Here is a 20,397-nt window from a genome sequence, read left to right as displayed (position 1 = left end):
TGGTGTAAGATGCAGAAAATTCCTCTGTGGTGCTACTGAGTGCTCCGTTCACTGCAGGTGAGACTGATGTTTATCAGGATATCACACAACAAAACTAGAGGCAAGTTGAAATGAAAACAAACTGATTTGTGCTCATATGACCAAAAATACATGGATATGTATGCAAACATGTGTTTGACTGCAGATAAGATGCTGAACAGCCAGTCAACCTGAGGAAAACCCTCCTGCACAGCGTTTGACAGAAATCTGGTTTCTGATCCTGGACGTGACTTCACTCATGATGCAACTTCCCTGCTCCACCCACGAATCAAGTCTCATCCAATCATTTTAAAAAACCTACAAAATGCTTAATAACTTAAAAAATATCAAAGTTAGAAAAACCAGGAGTCTTCGTATCTCCAGAGAAGGCTGAAGATTTGGATGTTTGAATGGTTTGAACACCATAAAGTATGAGGGAGTAGTAGTTAACAAGGACATAGAAACATGGAAAAAAATAATAATAATCAAAATGAATTGTGCCTTAAGGCATTCAGCCAAAAGTGATTTAAAAAGTAGACTGTCCTCATGACCACGTTCTTTCAGAGGAAACGCTGACGTGTGAACACCTACCCGTGCATGGCGTGGAATGTGTGTGGCTCATAATGGTACCGCCCCTCATGGTGCCTCATGTCGATTGGGATGGGAGTGTGAAACGTGGGGAAAAGGTGGTGTGCACCTGCAGGGATAGAAGAGATAGAAAACGTTAAGTGCTGAAAGCAATCATTACAGCTGAAGGCCTGGACACATTCTGAGGATCTGCACGTCCATCTGATAGGGCCTAAGCAGGCTTTACACAACAATGCAAATTGTTTTCATGTGTCAAACAAAGAATGCTGAAATCCACCATTTCCTGGCATAAATGGCCTGATGGCTTCAGGGAAGCCTCATTACAACAATGCAGAACAGCTACTGTCATTAGAACGGTTGATCCAGTCCCACATACTGTCTTCATTCATGTTCTAACTGCAGGACAAAAGCTTCAGCGATCCTCTCCAGGTTCACTTCCTTCCACTGAAAACTAAACCAAAACACACGTCGAACTTTGTCTTGGCAGAGCGTTTACTTCAGAGGTTACAGAGCACTGCTGCGGCGTTGGGTTGGTCTGCAGCTGCTATCTGGATTCTTCAGCTGCACACAGTAAACCTGAGACCCCCCCGGGTTAAAGGTGAAAGCTCTGTGAGCTCAGATCATGATCTCCATCTGAGGGGGGCACAAGCAAAGGCTTTAATGAAGCAAACTGGTGCAGGTTACCATACCAACATGATGCATACTTCCAATCCCCAGCTCCACACAACAGTAACAACATCCTCCTCAGACTCACTTTCATTCCCTAAATGTCTAAACTCCCATTATAAGAAAAATAAACCCATTTTTGAAAGTGAGGAAACCAGTTGCACAAAAAGGAAGGGAAGTAGCAACAGTCTGGATGCTCCTGTTTCTTCATTTCTTCCAACAAAGATCTGGAATGCGGATTGGTCAGTCCAGGTCTCCACTGTGTGATGACCCATCCTAGATGCCTCCAAGTCCAGAGAAGTGGACTCTGGAACTCTGGGCCAGCTCAGTAAAGTCTGAAGAGACATTTCTGAACGTAACTCTGGATTGCAGAGCTGATGAAGGTTTCCACGGTAACCCGTGTTCCTGCGGTTCAATCAGCGGCTGCTGCTGCTGGTTCTGGATGCAGGTCCGTCTGAGGCATCCATGAACACTGAGCTCAGATTAGACCCAGACGGATTTATGATAGTCTGACTGGAGAAACACAGAAACCTAAAACATCTGAATGAGCAAATGTAGGAATCACTGCTCTTTTCCTGGTTCAGAGTTGCAACAGTTCATATGAAATGAGAGTAATTATATTTTCAAGTATGTATTTTCTTTTGAAAGCTTTTAAAAACACATTCCTGTTTGAGGTGACTCATTGTCCTCATTCACTGCAGCCATGACAACAAGGTGGAGCACGCCTGTGTGGCCGGAGGCTACGACTGCATGGTGGATGATGCTGTTCACCCTGATGGAGCCTCTTGTCACCGTGACTGAGTCATGATGACGGAAAAATCTTGCTCTTCGTTTATCAAGGTGGGATTACACATGACTGCTAAGGATTTCCCTTCAATTACTGTTTTCCTTTTAAAATTCCTGATGAATTATTTCCCCTGAAGTTAGTGGATTAAGAGTTGCGTAATAATCAGTTACTTGTTGTTTAACAGGGATCATGCCTCAAAGTTTCTGATCACCAGTGAAATGAAAGAAGAACAACATGTCGCCGTGCAGATGAGAGGCTTTTTGTTAATTTGACAGATTTTTGCAGACTGAACACAGAAGAGCAGGAACCGACCGTGAGGGCAGAGTGGGCTCCTCCTGCTCCTTACAGCCTCGCATCTCTGAGATCTTTAAAGTAAAGCAGAGCAAAGGTCTGTATGACTTTAAAGGTCTCTGCCGCTGGATCTCGGCCAGCGACCCTCCCTCGTTTTCATGCATGAGAGACGGCTGACTCCAGCCCAGCTTGTGTGTTACGAAGCCAAATGAGGCCCCTAGTAAATGAGTGAGAGCAGGGAAAAGGAGTTTGAGCTTTGTTTCACAAGTGGAGCCAGAAGTTGGGTCTTTGTTTGAGAAGTGCCCCCACCCCCCGGCTGTGCTGCCTGGCACATCTCTGGAGAACAGAACACCGAGACCGGATCCTGACTGAGACAGCAAAGTCCAGCTGAAAGTCTGCTGTCAGTGCTAACGTGGTACAGGGCAGGGAATAATCTGTCACTCTGCTCAGGTGGAGACTCGGTGGGGAACACTGATCCAACACAAGCACACTAAAATAAACCACGCCAGGGACTGGGTCCCTGCTTTGACCCCCCCAGGCTGGTGCTACGGGATCTTGGGGTGATAAGGGCTGCAAGAAACCTTATATCACCTAGACAGATGCATTGTTTGTTGGGCTGCAGGGACACCTGCCAACAGGTACTTCTTGATTTACTGTCAGCTCTGTGCTGCATGTGGGTTTACTCCAGCCTCTGCTTCATATTGCAGAAACATCAGCATGTGATCAAGTCTGTGAGCTGTGGGAGCCTTCGTTTACCTGAAACACTGCACTCTATCTGGGATGACTAGTCAAGTATTTCTAGATGTTCGTGTCTTGCAAAACTAAGAGCTTAAGCTGCAAAGTGTGGTGGTAAAAAACATCATGAACCGATTCTGCACCAGTCTCTCATAAGGTGGTTGTCTTAAGTATGACCATATCCGCCTCCCCGCCCCCACAAATCTGCTCCAAATATCCTAAAGAAGCCACATTGATTCTTCTTCTCAGCTTGCATCTTAAAGCCCCAGTTTGTTCTCTGATTTCAGACAATGCCAGGTGTTCAGAGTTAACTCTGAGTCTCAGGACTCCGGGAGAGAAGGAGAAGAACTCTCTCATTTCATCCAAATGAAGTGCCTTATCAGGGGCAGGCTGAAGTGGAGAGCAGAGTGGACTCATGTCTTGGAGGAAGTACTCAGTGATGATAATAATACCACGAGAGGCCAGACTGGGCCAAGAATCATTTTCAGAGGAGAAAAGCCTTTGTTGTGCTGAGAAAGAGAGAGGGAGGAAGCACGGAGGGAAGGAAAGAGGCGAAGCGCTGCAGAGTAGGGGAGGTGGGGGTGCTCGATTCAGACAGGAAATTCCAGCAGAAAGAGTTGGCCCTGGTCCTAACTACACAGCACCGTGCCAACTGCTATACACAAGCGCTCATGTGCTTGTATACACACTCACACTCACAATTACACAGACAGGCACTGATTTGTTCTGCAGTTCGGTCTCAGTAAGCAACCGTAAAGAATAACTGAGACAAACACAAAGGTGTTACTATGTCCTCCTGCAATACACACACATTAAACACACGTTAAACACACCAAAGCAACTGCTACCTTCAGACTTAATAAAAACTGCATGTTTAGCTTAAACATGGAATCCTGAACAACATGGAACCTCCAGGCTTAGGCTGCAGGACGTGGCCTCCTTTCAGCTGGTGTATGTGTGAGTGATGGCGACAGACGGATTAGAGGCTTACAGGAGAGCACGGAACCGCTGCATCCATGAAAGGAAGTCTTAACAGGGTGGCTCTTTACTTTAACAGCCTCCAGGGATGGTAAGAGGATACCTTTTTTATTGATAGGAGGATTTGGGGAAGAAGGTAAATGGATTAAGCCGACAAGCACTGGAATGACACAAGATGGATTGAGAGGAAATTCATGAGTGCTTGTGGACTACTGCGAAGTCTGTATATGTTCTGATGTACACATCAAACTCAGAGAGCCCAGGAAGACCAGCTCGGATGGTTTCCTTGGGTTTGAAGTCAGAACTGTGAAGACGTTTTGTAGAGTTTTGTGTCAGTTTTTGAGAAAGGTTTATAAAAACACCTGGAGGAGCATTTGACAACTAATCAGGTTACCTGGCAACAGGTCAGTAACATGACTGGATATAAAAGGAGCATTTCAGAGACACAAAGTCTCTCAGATGGAAAGATGGACAAAGGTTTACCAATCTGAGATAAACTGGCTTTGAAGATCCTCCATCTACAGTGCAGAATATCATCAGAAGATTCAGAGAATCAGGAGGAATCTCTGTGTGCATGGGACAAGGCTGGATGCTGGTGATCTTCTGCATTAAAAGCAGACATGATTCTCTACTGGAAACCACTGCATGGACTCAGGAAGACTTCCAGAAACCACTGTCTGTGAACACAGTTCACCCTGAAACCCACAAATACAGGTTAAAGCTCCATCATGCAGAGAAGAAGCCAGATGTGAACAGGATCCAGAACCAGCTTCTTCCGTCTTCTCTGGACCAAAGCTCATTTAAAATGGTCTGAGGCAAAGTGTAAACCTGGATGAAGATGTGAACTAGTTTGTGGAAAGCATGGACGGCGTGTCCTGCAGACTAAAGAGGAGAGGGAGCATCCAGCTTGTTATCAGTGGACAGGTGAAGAGCTGCATCTCTGATGGGATGGGGCTGCATTAGTGCCTATGGCGTGGGCAGCTTCCACATCTGTGAAGCTCCATCAATGCTGAAAAGTACATGGAGGTTTTAGAGCAACATCTGCTCCCATCCAGACAATGTCTCTTTCAGGGAAGGCCTTGCAGGTTTCAGCAAGACGATGCTGAACCACATCCTGCATCCATCACAGCAGCATGGCTTCACAGGAGAAGAGTCCGGCTGCTGAACTGGCCTGCCTGCAGTCCAGACTTTTCACCAGTACACAACATCTGGAGCATCATGGAAGCAGAAATCCAGCAACCAACATCCAGGACTGTAGAGCAGCTAGAATCCTGCATCAGACCAGAATGGGACAACATTCCTCTCCTAAAACTCCAGCAACTGGTCTCCTCACTTCCCAGATGTTTCCAGACATGTTAGAAGAAGAGATGCTACACCATGCTGAACACCACCCTGGAACTACTTTTTACACCGTGCTGAACATCACCCTGGAACTACTTTTTACACCGTGCTGAACATCACCCTGGAACTACTTTTTACACCATGCTGAACACCACCCTGGAACTACTTTTTACACCGTTCTGAACATCACCCTGGTACTACTTTTTACACCGTGCTGAACACCACCCTGGAACTACTTTTTACACCGTGCGGAACATCAACCTGGAACTACTTTTTACACCGTGCTGAACATCACCCTGGAACTACTTTTTACACCTTGCTGAACACCACCCTGGAACTACTTTTTACACCATGCTGAACATCACCCTGGAACTACTTTTTACACCGTGCTGAACATCACCCTGGAACTACTTTTTACACCATGCTGAACACCACCCTGGAACTACTTTTTACACCGTTCTGAACATCAACCTGGAACTACTTTTTACACCATCCTGGAACTACTTTTTACACCGTGCTGAACTTCACCCTGGAACTACTTTTTACACCATGCTGAACTTCACCCTGGAACTACTTTTTACACCGTGCGGAACACCACCATGGAACTACTTTTTACACCGTGCCGAACATCACCCTGGAACAACTTTTTACACCATGCTGAACATCACCCTGGAACTACTTTTTACACCATGCTGAACACCACCCTGGAACTACTTTTTACACCATGTTGAACTTCACCCTTGAACTACTTTTTACACCGTGCTGAACATCACCCTGGAACTACTTTTTACACCATGCTGAACTTCACCCTGGAACTACTTTTTACACCGTGCTGAACACCACCCTGGAACTACTTTTTACACCGTGCTGAACATCACCCTGGAACTACTTTTTACACCATCCTGAACACCACCCTGGAACTACTTTTTACACCGTTCTGAACATCAACCTGGAACTACTTTTTACACCATGTTGAACTTCACCCTTGAACTACTTTTTACACCGTGCTGAACATCACCCTGGAACTACTTTTTACACCATGCTGAACATCACCCTGGAACTACTTTTTACACCGTGCTGAACACCATCCTGGAACTACTTTTTACACCGTGCTGAGCTTCACCCTGGAACTACTTTTTACACCATGCTGAACATCACCCTGGAACTACTTTTCACACAGTGCTGAACATCACCCTGGAACTACTTTTTACACCATGCTGAACATCACCCTGGAACTACTTTTCACACAGTGCTGAACATCACCCTGGAACTACTTTTTACACCATGCTGAACATCACCCTGGAACAACTTTTCACACAGTGCTGAACATCACCCTGGAACTACTTTTTACACCGTGCTGAGCTTCACCCTGGAACTACTTTTTACACCATGCCGAACATCACCCTGGAACTACTTTTTACACCGTGCTGAACATCACCCTGGAACTACTTTTTACACCATGCTGAACACCACCCTGGAACTACTTTTTACACCGTTCTGAACATCAACCTGGAACTACTTTTTACACCGTGCGGAAAACCACCCTGGAACTACTTTTTACACCGTTCTGAACATCAACCTGGAACTACTTTTTACACCATGTTGAACACCACCCTGGAACTACTTTTTACACCGTGCTGAACTTCACCCTGGAACTACTTTTTAAACCATGTTGAACACCACCCTGGAAGTACTTTTTACACCGTGCTGAACTTCACCCTGGAACTACTTTTTACACCGTGCTGAACACCATCCTGGAACTACTTTTTACACCGTGCTGAGCTTCACCCTGGAACTACTTTTTACACCATGCTGAACATCACCCTGGAACTACTTTTCACACAGTGCTGAACATCACCCTGGAACTACTTTTTACACCATGCTGAACATCACCCTGGAACTACTTTTCACACAGTGCTGAACATCACCCTGGAACTACTTTTTACACCATGCTGAACATCACCCTGGAACAACTTTTCACACAGTGCTGAACATCACCCTGGAACTACTTTTTACACCGTGCTGAGCTTCACCCTGGAACTACTTTTTACACCATGCTGAACATCACCCTGGAACTACTTTTTACACCGTGCTGAACATCACCCTGGAACTACTTTTTACACCATGCTGAACACCACCCTGGAACTACTTTTTACACCGTTCTGAACATCAACCTGGAACTACTTTTTACACCGTGCGGAAAACCACCCTGGAACTACTTTTTACACCGTTCTGAACATCAACCTGGAACTACTTTTTACACCATGTTGAACACCACCCTGGAACTACTTTTTACACCGTGCTGAAATTCACCCTGGAACTACTTTTTAAACCATGGTGAACACCACCCTGGAAGTACTTTTTACACCGTGCTGAACTTCACCCTGGAACTACTTTTTACACCATGCTGAACTTCACCCTGGAACTACTTTTTACACCATGCTGAACACCACCCTGGAACTACTTTTTACACCGTGCGGAACATCACCCTGGAACTACTTTTACACCGTGCTGAACATCACCCTGGAACTACTTTTTACACCATGCTGAACACCACCCTGGAACTACTTTTTACACCGTGCTGAACATCACCCTGGAACTACTTTTTACACCATGCTGAACACCACCCTGGAACTACTTTTTACACCGTTCTGAACATCAACCTGGAACTACTTTTTACACCGTGCGGAACACCACCCTGGAACTACTTTTTACACCGTTCTGAACATCAACCTAGAACTACTTTTTACACCATGTTGAACACCACCCTGGAACTACTTTTTACATCGTGCTGAACTTCACCCTGGAACTACTTTTTACACCATGCTGAACTTCACCCTGGAACTACTTTTTACACCGTGCGGAAAACCACCCTGGAACTACTTTTTACACCGTTCTGAACATCAACCTGGAACTACTTTTTACACCATGTTGAACACCACCCTGGAACTACTTTTTACACCGTGCTGAAATTCACCCTGGAACTACTTTTTAAACCATGGTGAACACCACCCTGGAAGTACTTTTTACACCGTGCTGAACTTCACCCTGGAACTACTTTTTACACCATGCTGAACTTCACCCTGGAACTACTTTTTACACCATGCTGAACACCACCCTGGAACTACTTTTTACACCGTGCGGAACATCACCCTGGAACTACTTTTTACACCGTGCTGAACATCACCCTGGAACTACTTTTTACACCATGCTGAACACCACCCTGGAACTACTTTTTACACCGTGCTGAACATCACCCTGGAACTACTTTTTACACCATGCTGAACACCACCCTGGAACTACTTTTTACACCGTTCTGAACATCAACCTGGAACTACTTTTTACACCGTGCGGAACACCACCCTGGAACTACTTTTTACACCGTTCTGAACATCAACCTAGAACTACTTTTTACACCATGTTGAACACCACCCTGGAACTACTTTTTACATCGTGCTGAACTTCACCCTGGAACTACTTTTTACACCATGCTGAACTTCACCCTGGAACTACTTTTTACACCGTGCGGAACACCACCATGGAACTACTTTTTACACCATGCCGAACATCACCCTGGAAGTACTTTTTACACCATGCTGAACATCACCCTGGAACTACTTTTTACACTATGTTGAACACCACCCTGGAACTACTCTTTACACCGTGCGGAACATCACCCTGGGACTACTTTTTACACCGTGCTGAACATCACCCTGGAACTACTTTTTACACCATGCTGAACATCACCCTGGAACTACTTTTTACACCGTGCTGAACACCACCCTGGAACTACTTTTTACACAGTGCTGAACATCACCCTGGAACTACTTTTTACACCATGCTGAACACCACCGTGGAACTACTTTTTACACCGTTCTGAACATCAACCTGGAACTACTTTTTACACCATGTTGAACTTCACCCTGGAACTACTTTTTACACCGTGCTGAACATCACCCTGGAACTACTTTTTACACCGTGCTGAGCTTCACCCTGGAACTACTTTTTACACCATGCTGAACATCACCCTGGAACTACTTTTTACACCGTGCTGAACATCACCCTGGAACTACTTTTTACACCATGCTGAACACCACCCTGGAACTACTTTTTACACCGTTCTGAACATCAACCTGGAACTACTTTTTACACCGTGCGGAAAACCACCCTGGAACTACTTTTTACACCGTTCTGAACATCAACCTGGAACTACTTTTTACACCATGTTGAACACCACCCTGGAACTACTTTTTACACTGTGCTGAACTTCACCCTGGAACTACTTTTTACACCATGTTGAACACCACCCTGGAAGTACTTTTTACACCGTGCTGAACTTCACCCTGGAACTACTTTTTACACCATGCTGAACTTCACCCTGGAACTACTTTTTACACCATGCTGAACACCACCCTGGAACTACTTTTTACACCGTGCGGAACATCACCCTGGAACTACTTTTTACACCGTGCTGAACATCACCCTGGAACTACTTTTTACACCATGCTGAACACCACCCTGGAACTACTTTTTACACCGTGCTGAACATCACCCTGGAACTACTTTTTACACCATGCTGAACACCACCCTGGAACTACTTTTTACACCGTTCTGAACATCAACCTGGAACTACTTTTTACACCGTGCGGAACACCACCCTGGAACTACTTTTTACACCGTTCTGAACATCAACCTAGAACTACTTTTTACACCATGTTGAACACCACCCTGGAAGTACTTTTTACACCGTGCTGAACTTCACCCTGGAACTACTTTTTACACCATGCTGAACTTCACCCTGGAACTACTTTTTACACCGTGCGGAACACCACCATGGAACTACTTTTTACACCATGCCGAACATCACCCTGGAAGTACTTTTTACACCATGCTGAACATCACCCTGGAACTACTTTTTACACCATGTTGAACACCACCCTGGAACTACTTTTTTACACCGTGCGGAACATCACCCTGGAACTACTCTTTACACCGTGCGGAACATCACCCTGGGACTACTTTTTACACCGTGCTGAACATCACCCTGGAACTACTTTTTACACCATGCTGAACATCACCCTGGAACTACTTTTTACACCGTGCTGAACACCACCCTGGAACTACTTTTTACACAGTGCTGAACATCACCCTGGAACTACTTTTTACACCATGCTGAACACCACCGTGGAACTACTTTTTACACCGTTCTGAACATCAACCTGGAACTACTTTTTACACCATGTTGAACTTCACCCTGGAACTACTTTTTACACCGTGCTGAACATCACCCTGGAACTACTTTTTACACCATGCTGAACATCACCCTGGAACTACTTTTTACACCGTGCTGAACATCACCCTGGAACTACTTTTTACACCATGCTGAACATCACCCTGGAACTTTTTTTTATTTTATTTTTAGTTTAACTCATCTTGTCATATATGTCATTTTACCCTTTAAGCCTGGAATGAGAAACAGTTTCATTTTCAGAAAAGTACAAAGCAAAAGTCATCTGCAGTAAAAAATATGAGGTTTAATGTCTCACATGGCTTATGACATGTTTGTAGTTTTTCTAAGGTTAAAAAAGAAAAAGTTTTGGAAGACAGGTTATGGTTTTCCCCCCAAAAAAAACAAAACCCCAAAACAAAAAAAAACAAAAAAACCCCTGGGCTAGCACTGAGAGGATGATGACGTTTTAGTTCATATAAATTAAAAAACAGAACACTGGTAAATTCCTGGATCTGAATTACAGCTTTTTCAGAGCAGCTCAGCTCAACAACAAAGCCTGAGAGCGTGAGATTAAAATCAGAGCACGTGGTTTGCTGGGAGGACTTTGGGCTTGTGTTTATATCTGGTTGCCATGCCCCCCCCCCCCCCCCCCCCCCCCCCCCCCCCCCCCCCCAGATGTGTTGTATCATCTGGCAGGCTGGTGTGTAGCCATCCAGGCCTCTGCTGCTCTGTTCCAGTCCTGGCATGTTTACAGATCCCACTCAGACGCAGCTGGTTTCTCTCTGCTACGATTAGTCCAGGTCAAACCTCCACACCCTCCTCAGCCAATCACTCCTCATCCTCATCGTTAACCCCGTGAACCCACCAGCGGTTTCATCTATCTCCAGGGCTGCAAGGTGCTGCACCACCTCCCTAATTGTTCCAAAGACTGTGCTGGTAAGACCTGACCTCACCTGGGTTCCCATCAGGGGGTAAAAACAGAGGGAACAGGAGGGCTTCCACCCTTCAGCTGGTCGTGTATCAGAGGTTCATTTTCTGCTGCTGGTGAATGAAAACAGAAATAAGAAGAGCAGTGCTGATGAAGTTCCTGCTTCTGGTATCGTTTCCTAATGACGGACATGTTGCTGGGCTGAGGAGCCGTGCAGGTAGGCTCTGTGAAGACTGATGAAGTGTCGGGATAATCAGCTTCCTGTGCAGACTTCTGATTTATGGCCTGGGTACTGCAGAGCTCGGGTGTGAGGCTGATCAGCTAATTAACGCTCCAGGTTTGTTATTGTTACCGTGATATCAGAAGAGTTTAACACAATCTGGTCTCCTCCGAGTTTTCCCTTCTTCAGACCAGCACAGACCAAAGGAAGAAACTTTTAGGTGTTTTCATTCAGGCCAGATAATCTTTTACTTGCCAATATCAGAGAAATCCAAACGGACCAATCACAGCGAGCCGTTTCAAACGACGGGAACTCAGAGCTGAGCCCTTTTACCTCTCAGACACAGCTGACACGAAGAGTGTGCTCAGCACGCCATGATGACATCCTCAGCCCCCCACCGGTCCACCGTCCCCACATCATAAACAGCACCTTTTCTTCTTTAAAGAGGAAGAACCCAAAACAGCACACAATGTGTGGGAGAAGGAGGAACACTCATCAATCTGAAGCTGTCTTTGCACGGGGGTCACCCCGAGGTGAGGGCCCCACCCCCAATCTCCAAACCCCCAACCCCCCTCAGAACCATGGGAGGAGCTGGGATGGACCCAGACCTGGTCTCCATCAAGCTGTCACACCCAATCTGAGCTCTTGCACATAACCTACATCCTGAAAGTCTTCAGACCAATCAGAATGGAGGATTTATCACATCTGCAGCTTCAAGGGTCTTTTTGGGGTTTTAAATAAAAAACAACGCCCGGCTAGCTGCGTGGTCGCCTAGCTAGCCGCGTGGTCGCCCGGCTAGCCGCGTGGTCACCAGGGTGATAAATGGTGCCAATTCTGTGACACAGAATGACAGACACTTGTCATCCAATCAAATCCATGGAACTGAGCAGAAAACAGTGGTTTTGGATGAAGTAAGAGAAACTGTCCAGTCCTGCTGGTCTCTCTGCAGGTCTATATAATCCTGGACTGAGCTCTCAGTGATGTTTAAAGTCAAGCTCTGTCCTCAATGACTCCACATCCTCAAAGTGTTAAATATCATTAATAAACTAAGATTCGGATGAAACGGTGAGTAACTCAGCTGGTGCTTGGTAGTGTTGATCACGCAGGGAAGAACCTGGCTCTCGGGTCCATAAGACGCACTGTTTAGATACACACATGCAGGATCTTGTAAACCCCATTCTTTTCTGGCTTCTTTCTTCAGGGCAGGATTCAGTGTGGAGACTTTGGTTTTAAAGCACTAACACAAAGCAGCTGTGAAGCAGGTCAGAGGGCCTCCAACCAAACACTCCGGCTTTCAGGTGACGTTTTTGTTCCTTCCTGCTCCGATAACACTGAGGTGGCTCTCAGTTTACAGACATTCAGTCAGACAATGTTAGATTACACTGAATGCCATCATCAGCTAAACAAACCTTTTGTTTTAAAAGTTTCTGGATATTAACCAGCGACATGCTTGCAGAAAGGTCAGCATCAAACATGAAGTTTCTCAGCTGTCAGACTGGGAGGTAAAATGATGTAAAATGAATGTATGAATAGATATAGCAGGATAAAGGTCGACCAGAAGAAGAAAGCAGAATTTATTACTAACAGAACTTTGTAGAAATAACACACAGATCAACAGTGACCAAACCTTTTCTCATCTCATCGTTCTCTCAAGTCTTGGCTTTCAGGAGAAAAAATATTGTTACTGTAACAAACACACAACAGAAACTATTTCCATGTTTCCACTTTTTCCTCATTTCCAGTTATTCCTGCTACTATTTACCTGCTATCCTCACTAAACCAACTCCAGCTCAGCTGCTTTGTGGTGCCACCGTGCATCAGAAACGTCTTCTTGGCTTTATTCCAGCCATAGAGGAGCATTATTTTTCTTCTTTTCACACACACATAGAACTTTCTGCTCACTGGTTGATCTTTGGCTGCTCCTGATTGGACGTTACCGTCAATCTAAGCTCTCTGATTGGTGGAAAGTCTGACAGGAAGTGGCTTCATCATCATGTCCAGGTCTAAATATTTAATTGTAAATACATGCACAAAATAGTTTATTTGTAAGCATTAAGTATAATGGGGATTGGCTTAGATAAGTTATTTCTACTTCAGACTACTCCCTTTTTCGGACCAAAAGATACATGGAAAAGTGTTAGAAATTGAGTGTTTTTTCTTTAATTAATTTTATGCATACATTTACAGTAAGTATATTTGTAGGCATGAATATTTGTATCTATGTGTATATATTTGTATGTATTTTTTCATATACTGCATTGTTTCTTTATTTGGTTTGAAAAACAAAATAAAGGTCTCTTAGCAACATTTAATAAATAAAGGTGCTATCATAGATCATAGATGGCCATATTTACATGAGCATTTTAATTCCCCTTTAACTCAATAAAAACTAAATCCTCTTTAAAATTACCTTGTAAACTCCTAATTCCAAATAAAACCTAAACCCAAAGTAAGTGGCTGGTTTATTCTGATTTTAAATCCGAACTGAATAATTCCTCAATCATGTACACGTTACTTCTGCTTTAAACTAATTCCAGTTGTTCCGAGCATGCTCGTTCCTGTCCTGTCGCCATGACGATATGGTACGCTACCTCCCTTCTCCTCCTCAGCTGACCAAAGCGAAGAAGGATGCTGTGTCGAGCTGCTGCTTCTAAACTGGAATCCCAATCAGAGCGAACATGGTTCTTATGTGGTCTTCCACATTGTAGATGAAAAGAAAAGAAGCAGGACCTGGAGTTTTTCTTTCTTTCTGTCCCGTCTGTCCTGTCAGGTGAGAGGCAGGTACACCTGGACAGGTCGCCAGTCCATCGGAGGGCCAACGCAGAGACAAACAACCATTCACACACATTCCAGGGAGGATTTAGAGCAGGGGTAGCCAACGTCGGTCCTCGAGGGCACCGATCCAGCAGGTTTTCCAGATTTCCCTGCTCCAGCACACCTGACTCAAATTAAATGGATCCAACAGCCTATAAGGATCTCCACAATGACTTGTTAGTTTAAGTCAGGTGTGTTGGAGCACGGAAATCTGGAAAACCTGCCGGATTGGTGCCCTTGAGGACCGACGTTGGCTACCCCTGATTTAGAGTGACCAGTTAACGTAACATGCATGTCTTTGGACGGTGGGAGGAAGCTGGAGAACCCGGAGAGAACCCGCGCGAACATGCCACCGCCCCCCAGGTTCGAACCTCCCCAGCTGAGTCCTCGAACCACCACACCACCATGCAGCCATTTAACCTTAATTCACAATTTCTATGTGAAGGAGTTTAATTCCGATTTATTTAATTCTGAATGTTTAATTCCAAATTAAAAAACATCATGAAATCGTGGCTGTATGTAGATCACCGGAGAGATAAACTATCCATCACAATTTACCCCACAGAGTTACACACCGCTGTTCCTGAGACACTCATGATGAGCTAAGTGATAGGGCTCAGGGATGCCGGAAATCTGGACGAGTTTTAAGAAGTGTCCATCAGTAACAAAGCCATCGGTTTAGGAAGGAGCGGGGTTTAAACAACCATAAAAACCAGGAGGACGACTCTAGTTTGTTCACAAGTCAGAGAAAGTTTTAGTTTTTCAGTAGGTCCTCTTTGATGGTTGACAGAAGCAGATGAAGCCTCTGATAGCTCCAAGCAGCACCAGCGAGGAGCCAGGACATTACTCAGCATCAACAAACAACAGACTTCCAAGATAAGGAATCGTTTGTCACTGCAGCCGCTCTGACAACAGCACGCATTGTGTGATAAAATTAGCTGGAATGCCGTTTCCCCCGTGTGACACCGCAGGAGAGGAGTCACCTCGGGTTAAGTCTGCTGGGGAATCTCCTTCATCTGACAAACACCTTATGGATATGTTCAGGAAACGCTCTCAGTCACAGGGAAGCTCCACTGCAGTCTGGAATGAAGCTGGAATGAAGCTGGAATTCTGCGGGGATTTGCTGATGGTTTCCCATTCGGGGATGGGAAACTGCTCTTCATCTGCAGTCACTGCTGAAGGACTCTCTTAAGCAGCTTTTTTTTACCAAGGCCTACACACTCAAACTAGCAACCTTTATAACAGCATGGATAGACCATGGATAGATATAACACAGACACAGAGTTCTGGTGGTTGATATGATCGTATGGGCTGGGGTCAGCACGTGTGAAGAAAACTCCATCTTTAAGTTAACAAGTTGTCTAAATCAAAACAATGGTTATAACCTTAAAATGTGTCTTACACAACAACACACTTACAGACAGCAGGAGGGTAGTACTCACTCCTGATAAGCACATCAGAGCGAGGGTGGATGGTAGCAGATGGTGGCGGATGGAGCGCTCACACCATCAACCTAAATACAGGACATTATTATTATATGTTACGTTATAGCAGGTCTGGCTTAATGACCCTGATCCATCCTCTAGTCCTGCTTGTTGCTAGGGGACATCCCATGATGCACTGGGCTCCTCTCTGCTGGGGGACGTCCCATGATGCACTGGGCTCCTCTCTTTACTCTCCATGTAGAAATATCTGATGTTGTTATTCATTTGTGTTTCTCTTCTTCTTTATTAGCAAGAATCCCTGGATCAGAGTTCTGCTGCTGGTTCACTTTCCTTCATGGTTCTGGTTCTGATGGAGGTTTTCCCTCTTGGACCTGGTTCTGATGGAGGTTTTCCTTCATGGTTCTTGTTCTGGTTAAGGTTTTCTTTCCTGGTTCTGGTTCTGATGGAGGTTTTCCTTCCTGGTTCTGGTTCTGATTGAGGTTTTCCTTCATGGTTCTTGTTCTGCTAAAGGTTTTCCTTCCTGGTTCTGGTTTTGATGGAGGTTTTCCTTCCTGGTTTTTGTTCTGGTTGAGGTTTTCCTTCCTGGTTCTGGTTCAGATGGAGGTTTTCCTTCATGGTTCTTGTTCTGGTCGAGTTTTTCCTTCATGGTTCTTGTTCTGATGGAGGTTTTCCTTCCTGGTTCTTGTTCTGGTAAAGGTTTTCTTTCCTGGTTCTGGTTTTGATGGAGGTTTTCCTTCCTGGTTTTTGTTCTGGTTGAGGTTTTCCTTCCTGGTTCTGGTTCAGATGGAGGTTTTCCTTCATGGTTCTTGTTCTGATCGAGTTTTTCCTTCATGGTTCTTGTTCTGATGGAGGTTTTCCTTCCTGGTTCTGGTTCTGATGGAGGTTTTCTTTCCCGGTTTTGGTTCTGATGGAGGTTTTCCATTCCGGTTCAGGTTCAGATGGAGGTTTTCCTTCCTGGTTTTGGTTCTGATGGAGGTTTTCCTTCATGGTTCTGGTTCTGATGGAGGTTTTCCTTCCTGGTTTTTGTTCTGATGGAGGTTTTCCTTCCTGGTTTTGGTTCTGATGGAGGTTTTCCTTAATGGTTCTTGTTCTGGTGGAGTTTTTCCTTCATGGTTCTTGTTCTAATGGAGGTTTTCCTTCCTGGTTTTGGTTCTGATGGAGGCTTTCCTTCATGGTTCTAGTTCAGATGGAGGTTTTCCTTGATGGTTCTTGTTCTGGTGGAGGTTTTCCTTTGTGGGTCTTGTTCTGATTAAGTTTTTCCTTCATGGTTCTGGTTATGATGGAGGTTTTCCTTCATGGTTCTGGTTCTGATGGAGGTTTTCCTTCCTGGTTTTGGTTCTGATGGTGGTTTTCCTTCCGGTTCAGGTTCTGATGGAGGTTTTCCTTCCTGGTTTTGGTTCTGATGGAGATTTTCCTTCATGGTTCTGGTTCTGATGGAGGTTTTCCTTCCTGGTTTTGGTTCTGATGGAGGTTTTCCTTCCTGGTTCTGATGGAGGTTTTCCTTTCTAGGTTCTGGTTCTGGTGGAGTTTTTCCTTCATGGTTCTTGTTCTGATGGAGGTTTTCCTTCCTGGTTTTGGTTCTGATGGAGATTTTCCTTCATGGTTCTGGTTCAGATGGAGGTTTTCCTTGATGGTCCTTGTTCTGGTGGAGTTTTTCCTTCGTGGTTCTTGTTCTGGTTGAGGTTTTTCCTTCATGGTTCTTGTTGTGATGGAGGTTTTCCTTCACGGTTCTGGTTATGATGGAGGTTTTCCTTCCTGGTTTTGGTTCTGATGGAGATTTTCCTTCATGGTTCTGGTTCTGGTGGAGTTTTTCCTTCATGGTTCTTGTTCTGGTGAAGTTTTTCCTTCATGGTTCTTGTTCTGATGGAGGTTTTCCTTCCTGGTTCTGGTTATGATGGAGGTTTTCCTTCATGGTTCTGGTTCTGATGGAGGTTTTCCTTCCTGGTTTTGGTTCTGATGGAGGTTTTCCATTCCGGTTCAGGCTCAGATGGAGGTTTTCCTTCTTGGTTTTGGTTCTGATGGAGGTTTTCCTTCATGGTTCTGGTTCTGATGGAGGTTTTCCTTCCTGGTTTTGGTTCTGATGGAGGTTTTCCTTCCTGGTTCTGGTTCAGATGGAGGTTTTCCTTCATGGTTCTGGTTCTGACGGATGTTTTCCTTCCTGGTTCTGGTTCTGATGGAGGTTTTCGTTCCTGATTCTGGTCCTGATAGCAGTTTTCTTTACCACTGACAGCTCAGGACAGAGGATTGAGTCAAAGAGAAGACTTGATCTGCTTATCTAGGTCATTATTTTATGAACTAGTTTATATGAACAGTTATTCTAAACCGGACTAATGCAGATCATATGATGGATTTGTTTTCATTGGATTGTAACTGGACTATAGAAAGAGGGGGAGGGGTTTTATTTTCTACAGATGTGAGAAAGAACTCAGCTGTTACAGTAGATAGGTCTCAGTGGAGCTTTTGTCTGTGAATCTGTGGTCATTAGTAGATCAGAGGATCCCCACGAAATAAACAGACTCCATCAGTTCTTTTTGTTATTCAAAGTGCCCCGGGGTGAGGGCGGAGTTGTCGTTAGGATCCCAAACAATATCAATATGGATGTCCATGGGAAAGTCTCACTTGAATGTTCTGCTGCCCTTCGCAGCTTCACTTGGAACTCAGAAGAATGTTCTGACTGGTCAGTTGGGGTCCTCTAGTTCCATCTCCCAGCATCTGGACAGCAATCTGTTTCCATTTGTTCCAAACATGTACGCCCCTACAATGTTTCAGTGAACATGTCAAAACATACAAATGTCAGAAAGAAAGAATCCCGTTTAGCTCTGAGGTATGAGATGAAAAAAGTGAAAACTGCTCAGGGGGGAACTGGAGAAGGAACCAAACGGGAAACAGGCCTCATCTGGATAATGGTTCAGTTTTTTATTCCACTCAATTCTGGATTCCTGCTGACATTTTTGTAAAATTGATCTCGGAGTGAAATAAACTGTATATTTAGTATTAAATAGGATTCATGCAGTTTCCTTAATGTTTTCCAGCTATGGAGCAAAGATTTCTCCTGCAGTGTTTGCTTTCATCAAACAACTTTAGTCACGTCAACCCCTGATGTAGTTTCACTTTGGCTGGATCTCAGATTTTAAGGTATAAAGATTACAGGAAATGTACAGACTGAATGTCTGAAGATCAGGTTCAATATGACTCTTCCATCATCTGCAACGTAATGGAATAAATTCCATTAAACTCAGGCCTGTTTCAGCCCAACATCATTGTGTGAGGCACAAATCTGAACCCTTCTGGTCTGGTCAATTTTAGACTGAATCTTGGATCCCATCAATTAGTGCTATCAAAAAAATCAGTTGTCAGATACTAATCAATACTAAAATTTAGTTTTCAGTTAGATATCAATTAGCACGGGTATTACTACTTAAATGCCTCTTGCATCTGCTCTTCCACAGAAGAAGCCAGCTGCTTCTAACTATTTTAATAAGTGATGGCAGTGGCCCGCCCTTCCTCCTACAACAGCTACCTGGTGGACCCATTGTTTACACTGGAGACATGGCAGTGGCCAAAAGCAGCCATGCTGCTAGCATCCATAGTTACAGTGATATAGCCACGCTGCTAGCATCCATAGTTACAGTGATATAGCCATGCTGCTAGCATCCATAGTTACAGTGATATAGCCATGCTGCTAGCATCCATAGTTACAGTGATATAGCCACGCTGCTAGCATCCATAGTTACAGTGATATAGCCACGCTGCTAGCATCCATAGTTACAGTGATATAGCCATGCTGCTAGCATCCATAGTTACAGTGATATAGCCATGCCAAAGAAGGTTTTCCTCTCCACTGTCTCTTGGTGCAGCTCATGATAGAGGATTGAATCAAAGAGAAATATTCAATCCGTTGGTTTTTTCTTAGAAATTTTGAAATTTCTCTTTTGGATAAATAAAGTATTTTTCATTTCATTCCTTTGCTAGGTAAATATTTCATAAATTGGTTTATATGAACACAGACATGATAAACTGGACTAATGTGGTTCATGGTAGATCACTGCTTTAATTTGACTATACCAGGACTTCAATGAATTTGACTGAATTGGACAGTGTCTGTATAAGTGACTTGTTATGACTTTATTGTGAATTTGTGCTGTATAAAGCTGGATTATCAGTGTTTGGAAGGGTGGGGGGTGTACCAAGAACTTGACAGTAAGAAAATAAAAATATTGTATTTATTAAAGATTTTCTTTATCATATATAAAGTTTAGAAAAGTAAACTTGCAAGAGTAGAGAAACTATGTGAATTTAAGCCTAGGCGTTCAGGCCAGTGTGGGTCGATAAGAATGGAGAGACCACACACGTCAC

The 20,397-nt window shown here is 44.4% G+C and overlaps 1 protein-coding gene across 1 annotated transcript in view; it reads right to left on the bottom strand.

Annotated features, from left to right (window-relative positions):
* Window positions 1–20,397, bottom strand: part of gli2a (GLI family zinc finger 2a) — a 100,864-nt gene that overhangs the window by 40,719 nt on the left and 39,748 nt on the right. The window contains exon 3 of the mRNA XM_042000767.1: window positions 610–715. Coding sequence (XP_041856701.1) covers window positions 610–715 — 106 coding nt within the window. The remainder of the gene's footprint in view (window positions 1–609; window positions 716–20,397) is intronic.

Source organism: Melanotaenia boesemani, chromosome 12 (genome assembly GCF_017639745.1).
Source record: "Melanotaenia boesemani isolate fMelBoe1 chromosome 12, fMelBoe1.pri, whole genome shotgun sequence".
NCBI classification, from domain to species: Eukaryota; Metazoa; Chordata; class Actinopteri; order Atheriniformes; family Melanotaeniidae; genus Melanotaenia; species Melanotaenia boesemani.
Note: the sequence above shows the minus strand (reverse complement) of the source record. Positions and strands in the feature narration are given on the sequence as shown.